The sequence below is a fragment of the Trichosurus vulpecula genome, chromosome 3 (assembly GCF_011100635.1).
Source record: "Trichosurus vulpecula isolate mTriVul1 chromosome 3, mTriVul1.pri, whole genome shotgun sequence".
Taxonomy (NCBI): domain Eukaryota; kingdom Metazoa; phylum Chordata; class Mammalia; order Diprotodontia; family Phalangeridae; genus Trichosurus; species Trichosurus vulpecula.
In genome coordinates this window covers 253,411,706-253,429,804 of record NC_050575.1, presented here as the reverse complement: position 1 = coordinate 253,429,804, position 18,099 = coordinate 253,411,706, and the positions used below count along the sequence as shown (strand labels likewise).

General features: G+C 39.5%; 1 protein-coding gene across 1 annotated transcript in view; it reads left to right on the top strand.

Annotated features, from left to right (window-relative positions):
* The window catches only part of LOC118843733 (CUB and sushi domain-containing protein 1-like), a 2,679,416-nt gene that overhangs the window by 1,959,148 nt on the left and 702,169 nt on the right, over positions 1 to 18,099 (top strand). Inside the window, 1 exon segment of the mRNA XM_036751485.1 lies at positions 17 to 129. Coding sequence (XP_036607380.1) covers positions 17 to 129 — 113 coding nt within the window.

The window sequence follows — 18,099 nt, the reverse complement described above, 5'->3', positions numbered from 1 at the left end:
TTGCCTTTCTGTACAGACTCACTGGATCTAGTGTACCTGATCTTATCGTGAGTATGAGCAATCAAATGTGGCTACACCTCCAGTCTGATGACAGCATTGGCTCCCCTGGTTTTAAAGCTGTTTACCAAGGTATGACTATAGATGCATGGATTCATTCAAAAACAACTTTCTTTTGAGGGTTATGTATTATATTTACATACACATTTTTACATACATGTACATATGCGGATATTTGTTCCTTATGTCATTCTATTTTAAATCTGGGCTAATTGGAGCACTTGGTAGTGCAGTGGATAGAGGGCTAGGCCTGGAGTCAGGAAGCCTCATCTTCCTGAGTTCAAATCAGGTCTCAGATACTTACTAACTGTGTGACCTTGGGCAAGTCTCTTAACCCTGTTTGCCTCAGTTTTCTCATCTGTAAAATGAACTGGAGAAGAAAATGGTAAACCACTTCAGTATCTCTGCCATGAAAACCCTAAGTGGGATCACAAAGAGACAGGCATGACTAAAAATGGCTGAACAACAATGTTCTAGAATGATCAAGGGCTTTATGGCAATTAATGAATGTGCCCTATTTACAATGCTATTGTGAAGATTAATCATTTATTAAGTTAATTAAACATATTTTGCTTTATTAGGACCTATCCTTTTATTCAAATACTGATGACATAAGGTCACACTGGTTCACATCCCAAGACTAGCTTTGTAATTCATACATGATTATGGGATCCAAACACATCTCTTAATGATGGTCAGTAATGGGTGTAATAAGCTAGATAAACTGATTTCAAACAAAACATGAATAAATCCTATATCAAGCTCAAATTCAATTTGTTATAAACACAAGGACAGATATAGACCTATGTAGCTGAACACAGCTTTTTTTTAAACATGAAATGAGTTTATATAAATTCAAAGGAGATATTCTTATGTAGGTAATCATCCATATTAGTCCTAATTCCTGAGTTATTTAGAAAAGAAAATATGGAAATATAAACATTTTGTTAGAAATGTCATCGATTCTAAAATGTCAGTGAGGAGATTTGAGTAGAAAGAAACATATAAATGTTTCAAGCTATGGTGAACAAGTTTATATCAAAATCCCTAGTGCCAGTGAAAAGCATTGAATTGAAAGATTCCAGTGGCCATGATACACCAAAAATAGATATCAAATACCGGTGTTTGAATAAGCTTTGTACTGCCTTCAGTGAGTTACAATGGAAATATCAGGGAGTGAGGATGTGGAGGACAAACAAGGCTGTGCGATGACCTGGCCCGCAGGTCACACAATCGTGGGTCAGCGAAGCTGGAGAGTGCCGGGGGAGCTAGGCTCGAGGGGAACCTAATGGCTCTAAAGGGCCAAGAGGCTCGGGAACGGGATCACGGAGAGGAAGGAGACTAGACGCATTACTGGTGTAAAAAATGTCTCTCTTTATTGTTCCTGGTAAGGGTTTTTATGAGCATATTATCAGGATGCCACGTCCCCAGAGGCGTGGCTATGCATTGGACGCAGGCCTGCGTCATATCCCAGAAACGAGAGTTAGCCAGGAAATGAGAGCTAAGCGAGAAATGAAAGCTAGCGAAGGGAGGGGGCGCGGGTCAGGCAGAGGGGAGGGGTAAGGCGATTTTCCAGTCTCCGGCATGTCCCCCATTTTTATTTTAAGGAAAGGGTGACTGGCCTGTCTTAGGCTATGCAACTTGGTTCTGATAATGAGGTGAGAGCGTCAGGTGTACAATGGATTTTGAGAGCCCGCCCTTGATCACTGTCTTAGGTCGTCCGGGCGGGGTGTTTACAGTAGGGTACTACAGCCCTGCGACTTGCGCCACTGGAGGTTGCCCGTCATGGTGATCAGAGGGTCTTACGGCCAGTTTCAACCAGACCTCAACCATCCTTCATTCAGGGTTGCAATAATCCCGTCATGGGCTCAGCCACAGCCGTCCTTCAGAGGGTCAGCAGGACTGTTTAAATGGAGAAAGAAGGGTGGGAAGAGTGAATTCAAAGGTCAAAAGATAAGAATTTGGTGACAGAGCTAAGGCGAAGCTGGTCGGGCAAAAAGGGGAAGAGGTTGATTGGCTTTATTGCACAGGGCACAAAGGTTTGTCTTCCAATCGCCGATGCCAGGGCTCCTTTAGAAGGTCTTCCGTGAATTGTAGTCGCTCTTCCTGCTGTTCAGTGGTGTCTTGTTCCTGTAGTCTGCTGTAAAATATGTGGCTCTTCCTGGCAATGGCTGAATCTACTTGAGACTTAACAAAAGTGGTTAATTTGTTTAAAAGCCCAGGGGCCAAAGGAAAGGAGCAAGAGAAGACCCACCAGAGGCCCAAGAAGGGGGAGGAGGTATGGGAGAAGCCCATGTAAACCGTTCCAGAGGGGGTTATTTAAAAGCTCTTTACGCCTCTGGACCAATTCTTCTTGCAATTTCTTAATTTTATCCCTTACTATGCCAGATTAGGCTGAGGAAGTAACTTAACCAGTTTTACACAATTGTTTTCATATCATTTTTTTTTCTTCTTCTCTTCAACAGAATTCAGATTAATAATTGCTTTGTCTAACACTATCTTCGGTTACTTAAGTTTTGCAATATAGGACATTTTACTACAATTTAGAAGCACACTAATAGTACAAATAGAAAGATTTTCAGATGACATTAATTGCATTCCCAAATCATTACATATTTTAGGCTTACCAAGCATAGAGGCTTTTCTTCTCTCCTCATAGTTGCAGAGCCTAGCTGTGGACTGAAAGGGGGGGGCGCGAAGGGGGGGAAGGTGCTGGGAAGCTGCAGAGTCCAGCACCTGAATTAAAGGTCTAAGGAGTCATTTAGGAGGGTCTCTGAGAGATCTTTACTTTCTAACAGGGGTTGTCAGGTTTGGAAGACTAGGAGCAAAAATTCCAGGTTCCAGTGGGAGGGGGGCAATTGCCTAGAAGTGTGGGCTTCAGGGTGCCCGGGGTCCAGGGCTGTTGTCAGTGAGGTAATTATATTTGAAAAGGAGCCAACCCTCTATTGTATATTCGCAGCCAAATCACTTTTTAAACTTTTCAAGTCACAAACTTAGGAAAATCACAGCAAGTTAGAAATACCTATATCTATTGAGCTAATTCCTATTTTAGGAAGTATTTCTGTTTCTCAGGAATGTAATAAGCAACAGTCTTTTGGGTAAAATATGTTCAGATTGGCTCTCATTCTCTGGTCATATTTCTCTATTTTGGAAGCTTTAAACCACTTGTTTCAAATTCAAACAGGAATGAGGGTCACTAAATTGCACGTAAGGATCTCTGTAGTTGTATATTGAAAACTACTATTAACTCTATAGATTTAATACCGTTATGTCATTAAATATTTTCCAACTTTTTTATCTATACTAGTCTCATGGTGATTCTCATTCACCACACAGGAATTAAAACATCTTTGTATATACTTCTGACATAGAGCTGGAATTCTTAACCCCCCAAGGAGTCTACGGATTGGAGGGGGATACAGAATATCTTTCGTCATATAAACTGATTTTCCTTCACATTCATACGTGTATTATTATTTTGAAAAAGGTTTCATATACTTCACCAGATTATCTATGGTTAACAGAATCTGCTAAATCAAGATCTTAATAGTTCTAATTTTTTTCTCGAGTAAATTTTACTTCTGTGTTCACTCCTTAAAAACTTTTTTGGAAGTGAGAGCTTTGAATTTGCCAGTCTAAGGTGAGTGGGACTCCGGAAAAGATCCAGTGGTACCATGTCCCTTTCTCCTCATACTGGGAGACTCAGAGTGTCTCTTCCTTATGCATTTTCCAAATTTGCCTTAGTGCCAAATGGTATGAGAAATTCTGACTTTATCTTAAGCATCAAATCAGGAGTAACACATTTGAATTTCAGGGAAAAGGTCCCCGCCTCCTTTCTTATCTCTCCACATTCCAAATTGGCCAGATCTGGGATGGAGGGAGACAGAAAGAGCATATATATATATATATATATCATTTTTTTAAAACAACTTCCCAAAAGTTTCCACCTTGCACTCTCAAAACCTCTATTCACACTATTTGTGCAAATAGATTATGCCTTTTTTAAACTTCCTTCACACGTCTCTTCCCTACATGGTTAAACTTTCTTGCCTTTCCTTTCTGGTGGACTTTGATGAAAGCCCCTGTAAAACTGCACATACTTTATTTCTTTCTAATTCTGACCTGACACTCCTCTTTACCTAGCCTTTTCCATCACATAACTTAAACAAGAAAACATTCTTCTCTCTCTCTCTCTCTCTCTCCCCCGCCCTCCCGCTCCTCTGCATGCCAGGAGGAGTCAGGGAGGGAGAGAAAGCCAGATAGTGGACATTACAGGGTGTCAGATTACACACACACAGAAGCACAGATACAGACAGACACAGACACAAAGATACAGAAATCCAAAAGCTTTTTGTTTTTCATTTTCCCTGGGAGAGCTTTTCTCAAAACACCAGGAAAAATCCATTCCACCCACCTAGGTCAAATATTTTAAGAGCTCTTGTCTATGGCCATTTTCCTTTCTACTTTTGTTGTTCATTCCAATTTTGCAATCGATTGCCTAAAGGTACCTCACATTTGTGCTCCGACTGCACAGACTTAGATCGATTTTCCCCATAATTTGGTCGGGAGCCGTCGCCGCACTCCCCGAGTCAGAGACTCAACAGACTCTTTTCTCTTATCTCTTACTTTTTGGAATGTCGGAACCTAGCACAGCTTCTGTTCCTCCGAGTCCCTCTCTTCGGGATTTTCCCCCAACTGGGTGGAGCCCCACACCAGGACCAGGAACCCCCAATAAATCTATGTGGTGCGCGCTGGGTCCTGCTCCCTGGTGAGGAGAACCCCCCCCCAATCGAGGGGGTCCCGGCCGAGCCCCCAACTGTGTGGGACAAACCACAGGCTCAAAATAAACAAAAACAGAGGTGTCTCGGTTTTCTCAAGGTAGAAACAAAACAGAAGCTTTATTTGATCAAGTCTCGCGAGAATTGGGCATCTCCCACTACCAGGGTGGGATGGTAGTGCAGAGAGGCAAGGGGGAGAAGGCAAGCAAGGGGATATATAACCTTGTACAAACAATTCTAAGAAATTCCTGCTCGCAGGGCCCAGCAATAAGAATGTCATCCATATAGTGAATGATATAAAGTTGTGGAAATTGTAAGCGAAAGGGGTCGATTGTCTGGGCAACATACTTCTGGCAAAGGGTAGGGCTGTTGGTCATGCCTTGGGGGAGAACTTTCCATTGAAAGCGAGGAGAGGGTCCTACGCAATTGGTAACTGGGACAGTGAAGGCGAATCTTTTGGAGTCGTCGGGGTGGAGAGGAATGGAAAAGAAGCAGTCCTTGAGGTCTATTACAATTTTTTGGAAACCTGCCGGGATTGCTACGGGTGCAGGGAAGACCCGGTTGCAGCGATCCCATGGGGATCATGGTCTTATTGACCGCCCTTAAATCATGGAGCAATCTCCAGGCACCTGACTTCTTTTTAATAACAAAAATTGGAGTATTCCAAGGAGAGTTGGAGGGTTCTATGTGACCCGCAGTCAATTGTTGTTGAACTAACATTATTGCAGCCTCTAGTTTTTCTTTAGGAAGGGGCCACTGGTCAATCCAGACGGGAGTCTCAGATCTCCATGTAATCTTATCCGCCTGTAGGCTGAGGGGACCAGTGGCCCTTATGAAAAATGTGTCTGGAAACCAAGGCCGGAGCGGTCAGGGTGAGATTGTATATGTAAAGGTTGAGTGATGCCTTGTTTATTTTTTCCTAGTCCTTGGCGGGGTAAAAAGCCTTGACTTAGCATTTGCTCTGTAACAACTGAGCTAGGGCTGCACATGATAACTCCCATTTGTGAGAGGATATCTCTTCCCCATAGATTAACAGGGAGGCAAGGGACTACAAAGGGACGGATTGTTCCTCTATTACCCTCTCGATCTTCCCACTGTAACAGTTGTGAGGATTGCATGGTGTTGGAACTTTGCCCTATGCCTTGGAGGTGGGTTAGAGAGGGCTGTAACGGCCAGGCAGACGGCCAGTGTGATTCAGAAATGATGGTTGAATCAGCCCCAGAATCGAGCAAGCCCATGAAGGGTTTACCTTGTATTTTGAGCATTAGTGTAGGCCTCTCTTGTGACAGAGCCTGGGCCCAGTAAATGTCTGAGGACCCAGGTGTTGAATTGCCCCTCTTATTTTTAGAAGCAGGAAAGGTGGTATTCATAGGAAGAGGGAGGGCTTGGGCAATGCGCTGATTGGGCTGGATTCTCACAGTATCTTTCAGAGCAGAAGCAATTATCTTAATCTCTCCTGCATAGTCATTATCGACAATAGTTGGGTGTATTGTTATTCCTTGAAGGGTGGTAGAGGCACGGCCAATAATGAGGATAAAGGAACCTCTGGGCGGAGGGCCGAAGACTCCCGTAGGGAGGATTTGTGGGCCGTCCTCCGGTCTCAATATTGCGGCGGCGGTGGCACACAAGTCCACTCCTGCACTGCCTGCCGTTGCTCTGGAGAGCTGTGGGCAGGGTGGGTCCCCGTGGCTGGCTGGGCCAGTCCTTGAGGGGTCCGGGGCGGACCCCGCCAGCTGTTTCCCGACAACGGGGGAGGGGTTTGCCCTCTATATCATGTGTTGCTCTGCATGTATTCCCCCAGTGAAACCCTTTTCTGCACCTGGGACACGGGGTGGCAGGTGCTGCGCGCCTTTTCTGAGCGGTGGGATTAGGTTGATTCATGGGGCATTGTCTGGCAAAATGACCCTCGGCTCCACATTTAAAACAGGTTTTTATACTATTACCGACAGCTGCTCCTATAGTTAGAAATGCCTCTGACATGTTTTTCATAGGGTTTTGTAAGGCCAATACCGCCTGAGACATTTTTTCAATTTGTGCTGCTGTAGGATCTTGGATATCGCGGCATAGTTTAATCATCTCATTTAATGTCTTATCCTGCCATTGACCATTCAGTACACTCCTACATGGGCCATTTGCATTCTCAAAAGCCAGTCTTTTGATAATTAAATCATCTGATGCCTCATTTCCTAATGTCCTCTCAGCCGTCTCTAACAGTCGACTGACAAAGTCAGAGTACTCTTCATCTTTTCTTTGAGTGATCTTATTAAGGGGTGTAAAGGGGGAGCCTGTAACAGGAAGGGCTCTCCAAGCGCGATTAGCCGCGTGAGCAGTCTGTTCTAGCAAGCCTGTAGGTAACTTTCTTTGTTTTTTCTCTAACGCATATTCACCTCGTCCTGCTAATTTTTCAAAAGTCCAATCCCTATTAGCCTTAGATTTCAAGTTTCTTTTTTCGATGGTTTGACAGTGATATTCAAGTTCTGCTTTCCAGGTTAGGAATTGTTCCCTTGATAGGGCGGCCTGAGCTACTCGCACCCATTCCCCGGGCAGCAGATAACCTCCTTGTCCTATAGCCTCAAGGGCAGAGAGAGTGAAAGGGGCATTGGGACCATATTTTTTCACTGCTGCATGGAGATCTTTGATATTCTTAAACTTTGGGGCTTTGTATTTAGAGGAGCATGATTTACTGTCCTCCTCTGAATCAGATTCCTGGTCATCATTCTCCACCTCCTCCTCCTGGCTTTCCTCATCGGACTCCTCAAGTCCTGCGCTATTTTCAGGGGGGTGCTTATCAGAGTTTGTGTCCTCTGCATCTTTAGGTCTATTTTGTGTATTGCTTCTAAGAACAGGAAAGAGAAGGGATTTCTGTTTCTGTTTTGGTTGGGGAATTTTGTCTTGAGGGAGTGCTATAAGAGTACCTTTTGGGGCAGAGGGAGGAAGCAGTGCCTTCTGCAGGGACGCTTGTAGCGCCGAGAACTCCTTTACCATCTGGTGATATTGATTCTGCATATTGACTGTCTTTCTTAATTCAGCCATGCGCTGGGTCAAATCTCTTTGGATTTGGGAAAGGTCCACGAGGGGGGGTAGTAAATAGGGGGGTGGGGAGAAAGCATGGGATACGAACACTTCTTGAGGGTTGTATGCAGCAGCCTCAACGTCCAAATTGGCTGCGTTCTCGTCAGGGAGCGGGCCGCTTTCGTTTTCGGGGGCAGTATTCATGCTGACTTTCCTCTCGGTAGGGAAGACCGGGAAAGTGAGTGTCTCTTCAACAGGGTTAGGGAGTGGCGGGTAAATGGACTTTGCAGGAGGGGGCATAATAGTAGGGGGAGGAGATTTTGCTTCCTCTTTGTCTTGTGAGTTTTCTGCGTGAAGGGAGGATGCAGAAGCAGCCCGAGAAAGCGGCGCGAGACAGGATTCCGCCTGAACGAGTAACTGGCGGGCACCTTTGTCTCCTGTTGATCCCTCAATAATGTCATTAATTAAGGTCCAGAGGGAGAAAGCATTTATGGGAACTGACTCGGGACCTTCTTGTTTCAATCTTTCATTAAGATCTCTCCCTACTTTCTGCCATTTCCCCGGGTGTATATCTGGACCATTAACAATGAACCAGGGACATACCTTATCTATAAAAATAAAAAACTTTAAAAGGTCTTTTTTCTTTATCCTTATTCCTCTCTCTTTGAAGCTTTGTTTTAAATCTTTAACAAAAACCTGTTCTTTGGATAGTTGTGATCCCATGATGTCGATAGACGCGAACACTTACCTTAAGGGGGTTTTCGGAGTCCGGAGGAGTCGGGGCGTCTATCGGGTCACTGTCCAGCGTTCGAGCCCCCACGCTGGGCGCCAAGTGACCTGGCCCGCAGGTCACACAATCGTGGGTCAGCGAAGCTGGAGAGTGCCGGGGGAGCTAGGCTCGAGGGGAACCTAATGGCTCTAAAGGGCCAAGAGGCTCGGGAACGGGATCACGGAGAGGAAGGAGACTAGACGCATTACTGGTGTAAAAAATGTCTCTCTTTATTGTTCCTGGTAAGGGTTTTTATGAGCATATTATCAGGATGCCACGTCCCCAGAGGCGTGGCTATGCATTGGACGCAGGCCTGCGTCATATCCCAGAAACGAGAGTTAGCCAGGAAATGAGAGCTAAGCGAGAAATGAAAGCTAGCGAAGGGAGGGGGCGCGGGTCAGGCAGAGGGGAGGGGTAAGGCGATTTTCCAGTCTCCGGCAGTGCGAATTTTATAGAAGTTTGACTCTGGTGTCTGGTGTTTTTCTCATCCTCCCTGCCATAGTGTTGTGTGTATCCATTGTTGCTTTAATTCTAGAGAGAACAATTAGTCAAGAATGTGTCTTTAATGTCTGTGAGGTTTTTGAGATTTTAAGTGGTCCGTACTTAGGCTTTTGCTGTTTGAGAGCCAGAAAAAAAGCATCATATGAAAAATTACCCAAATGCAGATGTTACATCTTACTTGTGTGACCTATACTCTTCATTTGGCCTTTCATTACCAAGGAGTTCTCTTTGCAGTGGATATTTTCATGATATGCTAACAGAAGGAAAAGCCATGTAGGTGGGCCTCCTTTTTGTGAAGCATTTTAGCCAAGGAGACAAACCCATGGGCAGATTTAAACAAAAGAAATCCTATTAATTCATGCCAATCCCAATAGAATGTAAGCTCCTTAAGGGCAGGGAAGGTTGTATTTTGTGGCATAATGCCTGGGACATAAATATTTAATAAATACTCATTTATTGTTCGATTTTCCCTAATACTTAAGAACTCCAAATGCAAGTGTTCCTTCTTGCAAGTTTCTCTCTTCTGCTTAAATGATACAAAGACATAAAAATGGCAGAAAAGATACTTAGTTCTTCAGTTTTAGTTCTGTCATTCAGTCCTTCCATTCTTATCAGTCACCAGACAAAGGAATATATTTTCACTTTTCAATATTTCTGTGGTTCAGTAAAGACTTTTAGATGTTTCTGTGGCATAGTGAAGTATAGATTAATAATCACATATTATACTTACTTAGTACTTTATGGTGTGTAAGGTATTCTTTATACATTATGTCATTTAGTTTTCATAGTAATTTTGTGGGAGTATGTGCTATCATTATGCTTATTGATAAAATGAAGAAATTTAGGTTCATAAAGATGATGTGACATGACCAGGGTCATATTGCTTTTTAAGTGTTTAAAAAAGATTTGAACTCAGAACTTCCTGGCTCTGGATTCAACACTCTCTTTACTACACTGTCACCTTTCAAAAATAACTCAATGGAATGACTTTGAACTCATGTAGGAATTTTAAAAAAATGATACAAGTAACATGGGCTTTTATGAGGAATATGGAAAATTCTGGAAGGACATTTATACAGTGATATGAAGCAAAAGTAAACAAACAGGGAGAGGATTCTGGGAAGATGGCAGAGTAGGTCAAGAAATTCCAAGCTCTTAAGATTTTCCCCCAAAAAAGAGATGAATATAGAGTGCTAAAAAATAAATAAGAGTAGAGGTAGAACAGGAGCTCTCCTGGGACCATCAGGGAAGATCTGAAGAAAAATTCCAGGACAAGGTTTGTTCCCTGTGAAGAGTAACACTTCCAGACTAGGTCCTAGGTCCACTTAAGCAACAAGTAGCAAGCCCTGGGATTAGCTTTTCTGGGGCCTCAGCCCCAGCTCCAGGAACTTTTACTACTGGGACAGTGAGAGGAATTGGGCATTTGAGTCAGGGAAGATCAAGGGAATCTCTGCTAAGAAGGAATGCCAGACCCAGCTGTGCTGCAGGGATGTGGAGGGCATGGTGAAAGGAACCAGCAGACAACCCAGTGAGTGCAGAAGCTGTGGGGCAGGGATGCTGCTGGCTATAGGCACTTACAGGAGGGTGGAGGGCTTGGCTTGGGTTCGAGACCAGAAGAGAGAACTGAAGGAGGATCTTGAGGCCATTCTCCCATAGCCCAGGACTAGAGATGATTACAAAAACTAAGCTATTACAAATTTTAAAAAATTGCAGAGGCAAAGGAGAAAGAATCCAACTATAGAGAGTTACTATGGAAATAGAGAAGAAAGGGGTTCATATTCAGAGGAGGATACTAAGCAAAGAAACCCAAAGAGTAACATCAAATGGTCACCAGCCCAAAAAGAATTCATAGAAGAACTTTAGAAAGACTTTAAAAATCAAATGAGAGGTATTGAGGACCAACTAAAAGAAAATAAGAACAATCCAAGAAAAACAAGATTATGAAAAGAGAGCAAACAAATTAGAAAAAGAGATCTAGAATCTTAAGGAAGAAAATGACTCCTTGAAAATCAGAATTGTGCAAAGGGAAGCCTGGAAAGTTACAAGAGAATAAGGAATAATAAACACAATATAAAGAATGAAAAAAAAATAGAAGAGAATGTGAGACATCTCATAAAAAAACAACTAATCTGGAGAACAGATCAAGAAGAGGAAACATGAGAATAATCAGCCTACCCAAAAGCTATGATAATAAAAAGAATCTTGATACAATAATATAAAAATAATTTTAAAAAATTGTCCTGAAGCATTAGAAGAAAAGGGGAAAGTGGAAATGGAAAAAATCCACTGATCACAACCTGAAAGAGATCCTTTGAGGAAACCCCACAGGAATATGATAATCAAATTCTGGAACCCCAGATCAAGGATGAAATATTATGAGCAACAAGGAAAAAAATTAAATATGGCATTGCCACAGTTAGAATCACAGAAGACCTAGCAGTGGCAACACTAAAAGATTCAGGTCTTGGAATACTATATATTGAAGAGCAAAAGAACTGGTGTTCCAGCTGAAAATATCATACCCAGCAAAGCTAAGCATAATGCTGAATGAAAAAAATGGACATTTAACAAACTGTCAGGCTTTCAGGACTTTGTTATAAAAAACCCTGAACTTGATAAAAAATCTGACATACAAGAGCAAAAATAAATATAAGGTACATACTGAAGACTAAATAAGGACTAAATAAGGACAGACTGTTTTCCTTTTATGTATGTAAAATGTAAAACGTATGTCTAAGATTGTTATTCATAATTGGAAAGTTCATAAGAAAGATTGGGGTAGACCTGAGTATGATATGACTTTAAAAAGTAAAACTGTTTAGTAACAGCTAAAAAGAGTAATTATCTTATACTAATGAGGTGAGAAAGGCTGAACCTACACAGAGGAATTAGATGAGGGAGGAGGGCTGTTACTTCTGGAAACCTACTTTCATCAGGAATGGGTTCGAGAGGGAACAATACATATATACCTAGAAGAGCACAAAAGTCTTCTAAATTCAGAAAGAAATAAAATGCCAAGGGGATAGGGGGTGGAGAGAGGATAAGGGAGGGATCTCTAGAGGGGAGGAAACAGGTTAAAGGTGGGAGATATAGAAGGCTGTTAAAATTAATGGGAATAGGTGGATAAAGGAGGGATCTTTAGAGAGGAGGGTGAGGGAATAAGTCAAAGGCAGGTATAGAAAGGTGTTTAGATTTATGGGAATGGGAGGATAAGGGAGGGATCCTTGGAAAGGGGTTAGGTTAAGTAATAAAAGGGCAAGGTAGCAGGCAGAAGTAAAGTAGAGGAGTTAGGAGGAATAGAAAATAGATACACACAAATATAAAAACAAAGATCAGAAATAGAATTTGTTAGGGAAAGTATATGTCTATATATGTATGTTTGTATGTACATATGTATGTGTATATATGTATGTGTGTATATATCTATATCTATATCTAAATATATCCATGCTTATTTGTAGTCTTCAGGGGAATGGGGAAAAAGGAGGTGGGGGAGAACAAAGTAAAAAGTGCACAGTAGAAAACAAAAGAAAGGTTCAAGGAAGCAAGGACAAATGGACAGCTCTCAGCACAATGTGTAGCATTTATTATATAGGCATTCTTGAAATTGAAATTTATTACTACATATTTTGAATCTTCTCTTATACTCTACCATACATATGATATGCTTTTTTTTCTTTTCTTATTTTGTATTTAGTTTACTTTTCTTTTTCTTTTCTTATTGTGTATTTCTTTTAGTAATGAAAAAGAAAATGTTAATAACAAAAAATTAAATTAAAAAATAAATAATTAAACAAACACCAGAACCTGAAAAATGGAGTACATACTCTGATTTTTGAGGATATATGGATGAGAATGATTAGACAAAAATTCCAGTATTGATGTAGAAGATAGACTGAGAAAATGTTAGACTACTTTGTAGTTTTATGTTAATTAAAATGTAAATAAATGAAGTTTAGATTCTTGAATTTATGTTTAATGTTATGTTGTAATGAAATATGTTAATAATTATGTTTTGATAAACTCATTTTAATAGACTTGCTGATAGCATACTCTCGGATTTTTTAAAAACATTTGCATACACTTAGATGTGCTCTTAGAAACTTCTGACATTATAACTGAAAATCATTTACACAAAGGTTAGTTTTATTTCTCTTGAGGTTAGTTCCCCTTATACTCAAGAGCATTTTTGTAGTGTCTACTTTAATTCGATTATTCTTAAGGTAAAACCCAAATGCTGCTTTAAGTTACCTTATCAAAATTCTTGTGGTAAAGTATCTTTTGGGTCTTCCTATTTATTCTATTTGGTTTTGCTTCTATAAAAATAAATTACTGGATAGTAGTTATTTTGCTACAGGTGGTTGGGTATGATTGGAGAACATGCCCTGTGAATGTAATAAAAAATGTTAATTCTTTGATGAAAACTATCTTTCACATTGTTTTTCACCTCAAACATTTTCATAATTTTAAATCATTTGAAGAATTGGAACAGCAAAATTATTTTTTTCACCAAACTGTGAATATATGTTTTTTCAATTTTTAACATTCATTTTTAAAAGATTTTGAGTTCCAAATTTCTCTCCCTCCCTTCCTTCTCTTTCCCCCTACTCTCTCCTGCCACAAGATGGCAAGCAACCTGATATAGATTACAAAAAAAAACAAAAAACAACATAAACTTGCATTAAAGCAAGCCAACCATGACGGTATTTTTGTATAACATTAAGATTGCTGTAAAAACAATTGTAATAATAATACTTTGTGATAAAGTGGGCATGAATTATGTTTTTGAGTTATTCATGTGAACGTTTTATGGGAAGCACATTTAAGTAGCCTCAGGTACTCTTTAAAATATTCTTCATAATTTTGTAATCTCGGTTTACCTTAGGTTTCTGTGTGTGCACACATGCTTGCGCATGTCTTTTTGTAACCCCATTACAAAAATCATCACCACATTTAGATCTAATTAACACTCTTTTAGCAGTCTGAGTGAAAGCAATAACTTTAGTTGTCATGGAAACATGGATCACTTTCCATCTCTATGGCCCTGTCTAACTCAAGGTTGAGGTGTCCTGGAAAGAGTCCTTATATTAATTTTGCTTTGTCAAAGACTCGTGTTCTAAAGCTCTAAAGGTAATTTAAATAGAGAAGGAAGTTTACAGAGGAGAAGATATTAAAAGGTATGTTAAGTAAAATATGATATCTAAAACATTAGGTTATTTCTATAAATTAGCATTTTAATTCATCCTATCTAGTTAGCCACTGGGGGGAAATAGTAGATAATTGAGTAGTAATCCAGATTATTGCTGTTACTTGGTTTAAAATAATGATTAGTAAATGAAATGTAAACATCAGAAAGCCAAAATAATTTAATAATGTTTATTTTTATTCAAATTTGTTTGTCAGTCAGTAAACATTTATTAAGTATCTGCTATGTGCTAGGCATTGTGATAAGCACAGAAGATAAAAAGAAAGGCAAAAGATAGTCCCTGGCCTCAAGGAGCTTACAGTGTAATGGCAAAGGTCATACTCATATGGAGATATTCTTTAACAGTGAAATGATAGTTAATAACAGCAGCATTATTATCATGCTTTAAGGTTTGCAAAGTGCTTTGCATATAGTTAAATCATTTAGTGCTCATTATGAGTAAAATCAGAATGACATCTATGAAAATAATAGTTTAATATTAATTTGGAAGGAAAACTCAAGTGCAATATCCCAGGAATGTCTTCTTGACTCTGTGCTTTTTAACTCTTTGTGAAAAAAAAATCAGTATCCTGAATTAAGGAATCAGAAGCATCCTTATCACATTTGCAGATGATGCAAATCTGGGAGGTAGAGCTACATGGTAAGTGAAAAAACTGAAAATTAGGGCTGAATCTAATGAGATGAAATATAATAGCGAGAAATATAAAGCCTCATATTTGGGTACATTAAATGAACTTAATACGTTCAACATGGGGAAGGCATGTTTAGACAGAAGTTTATCTGAAAGAGACATTGGGGGTATTAACTGCAGATTCAATATTGATCAGCGATATGATGTGTCAGCCAAAAAAGTTATTATGACCTTTTGCCTATTAAAAAGAAAAAGTTTCCAGGTATAAGGAAATTATAGCCCCACTTACTCTGAACTGGTCGGACTGTCACTGAAATGTCTTCTGTTTTAGACATAATACTTTAGGAAGGACATTGATCAGCAAAAACGATGGCAATCAGAATGGTGAGGTTCCTTCACTTCATGCTATTTGATAATCAGTTGGCAGAAACACAGATGTTTAGGTTTTAGAAGATTCAAGGGGATAAGATCATTATAGTACTTGTAGGTGGACCATATAGAAGAAGGAATAGATTTATTCTTCTTGGTCCCAGAGCTCAGATATAGGAACATTGGGTGAAAGTTGCACAGAAGCAAATTTAGACTTGAGATCAGGAAAAAAAAATTTCCCAACAATTAGGGCTAAGTGGAATAAGCTGCCCCAGTGGACATTGAACTCTCTATTGCAACTCTTGCACTTGACAGTCTAGCCAAAGTGGTTTTCTCTCTTCTTCTACGACATGACACACATTTCCCATTTCCATGCATTTATATTGGCTTTTCACTATGGCAGGAAAACATTTCTTCCTATCTCTGACTCATGAAGTCCTTTTCCTTCTTTAAGAAATTCAGGCACCATCTTTTGCATAAAAAATTTGCTGATCCCCCATCAGCATCCTCTCTCCTGAACTAACTTTTGTTATTAATTCTATATAATTCATATTTATTAGCTTTGTATTCATTTTATATGGACTTAACTCCCTCATTAGAAAGTAAGCTCCTTGAGAGTAGAGATTGTTTCATTGTTAGCACTTGTTTCCCCAGGGCTTAACAGAGTCACTGACACATAGTGATTAATAAATATTGAATGATTCATTAATAAATTGAGAGATTGACTGAAGCAGTAAGATCACCCTTATTCCATATATTTAAGAAAAGAGTAAGGTGACACTGGTCAGGTGTGTTGTTTTAAGGATTCTTTGGGGGGACATATGAGTTGGACTATCTGATGGCTCAAATCCCTTGCAGCTTTGAAATTCTGTGAATTTCAGTTTATATACTATCAAATCTTGAAGATGACAAAATACCAAAGTTCTATGAGGAGGAGGTGCTTATCAAAATCCTCAACATTAAAAGATGAGTGGGTGGAAAGAGTGAGAGAGAAAGAGAGGGAGAGAAGGGAGAAGAGAGAGAGACAAAGAGAGAGACAGAGAGAGAGAGACAGAGAAAGAGAGAGAAGAGAGACAGAGAGAGACAGAGACAGAGAAACAGAGACAGAGAGATAGAGAGAGACAGACACAGAGAGAAGTAGGTAGATGACAGATAGATATAAGTGATATGAAGGTAGACAGAAAGGAAAGTGCTGAAAAATATGGGAAAATATATTTCAGAATCAAGAGATGAAAGACCAAGGCCTAGAAGATTACTCAGAAACCTCATATTTGTACATCATTTACATACAGAAATTACAAAGCACTGTATTTGGTAAGCAGTGAATAAAAAAGATTCTCCAAGGGTAATTTGTCTTTATCTTTACAAATATGATGAGACTATCACTAGGATTCTTTTCAGAATGATGCTTGCAGTCAGGTAGAGTGAAGGTAGGTAGATATTTAGGTAGAGTGAAGGAACAAAATCAAGATAAAATGATACTGCATGCAGTTGTAAAAACTCCAACCTCCCAGCTACTGATGATTTTAAAATGGGAGATTGGGGGAAAATAATTGATTTTGATTATCACTATTCCCTACACAAGTTTATATATGGAAAGCAACTGTCAGAACAAAGAGACCAAAAGTCAGCATAAAACAATTTAGTTATCAAACTCTTAGTCTCTTTGCCAAATGGAAATGCATGTTGCCAAAGACAACACTTTTAAAATATAAACACATTTTAAAATATTATTGAAAAGGATAGAAGGATAGGGTAAACAATGAATATTATCATCTCATTTTGACCATGGAACCAAAAGAATAGAGTTCAGTTGCCTGTTATGACATTAATTTGCTTTCTTCACTTCTTCCTCTCATATTTTCTTACGTGTATATTTATCTATCTCTTTACTTTGCAAAGGAGGCAGTAAGCCTGACCAAATAGATATCCATTATAATAACTATTCGAGAGAGTTTTAAAAGCATTCTATTTAAGTGCTATAAAGAGTAGAAAACTGAATCATTCAAAAAAGTAGAAAAAGTTAGAATAGTTAGGTAAAGAGAAATGGTAAAGGGTACTTTAAAACAAGTTTCCAAATAGAATTTTTCTACAAGGACAAAATAAGATATAAAAGTTATATGAGATCTATCTATGAAGCTGTAAAATTGTTAGACACTGGAATGTTTAAAGACTTAAGTGTAAAGATAGATGGTTTAGAGCTAGTCCTACCTGGAGGCACACGGAATAGGTCAGGATTTTACCTTACAATGCAGTTCATGTAGTAATAACTAAGGGTGTCCCCTGGGTTTCACTGAAAAGAAAACTTTGACATTCATTGAAAGAGATTCCATGGAAGAATACTATTAAAACACACAACACACACACACACACACACACACACACACACACACACACACACACCCCTAGAATCCTTTGGGTTTTTAATTTCAAAGTTTGAGGTATTTTACCACAATACTTCAAACCCTCTTTTAACAAGTACCTTTCTGAAAAGCAAGTTATGGAGAGCTTATAGCATAAAATGTGTGTAAACATTAAGAAAATTCCTCAGGCATACTCATATTTTTATATAACTTCTTTGTCAAGCTTCCTTGCAGAAGACATTAATATAACCTTTAAGTAGACTAAGTGCATAAACAAAATGGTTTAGTAAGTTTGTTGCTGCTTTTGTTTTAATGGGATTCAGGGGAAAATAACTTTATGCCTCATTCAACCAGGTTAATTGCTTATTATGTGTACATTAGCCTTTGTGATATGGCAGTGAGTTTGTTACTTT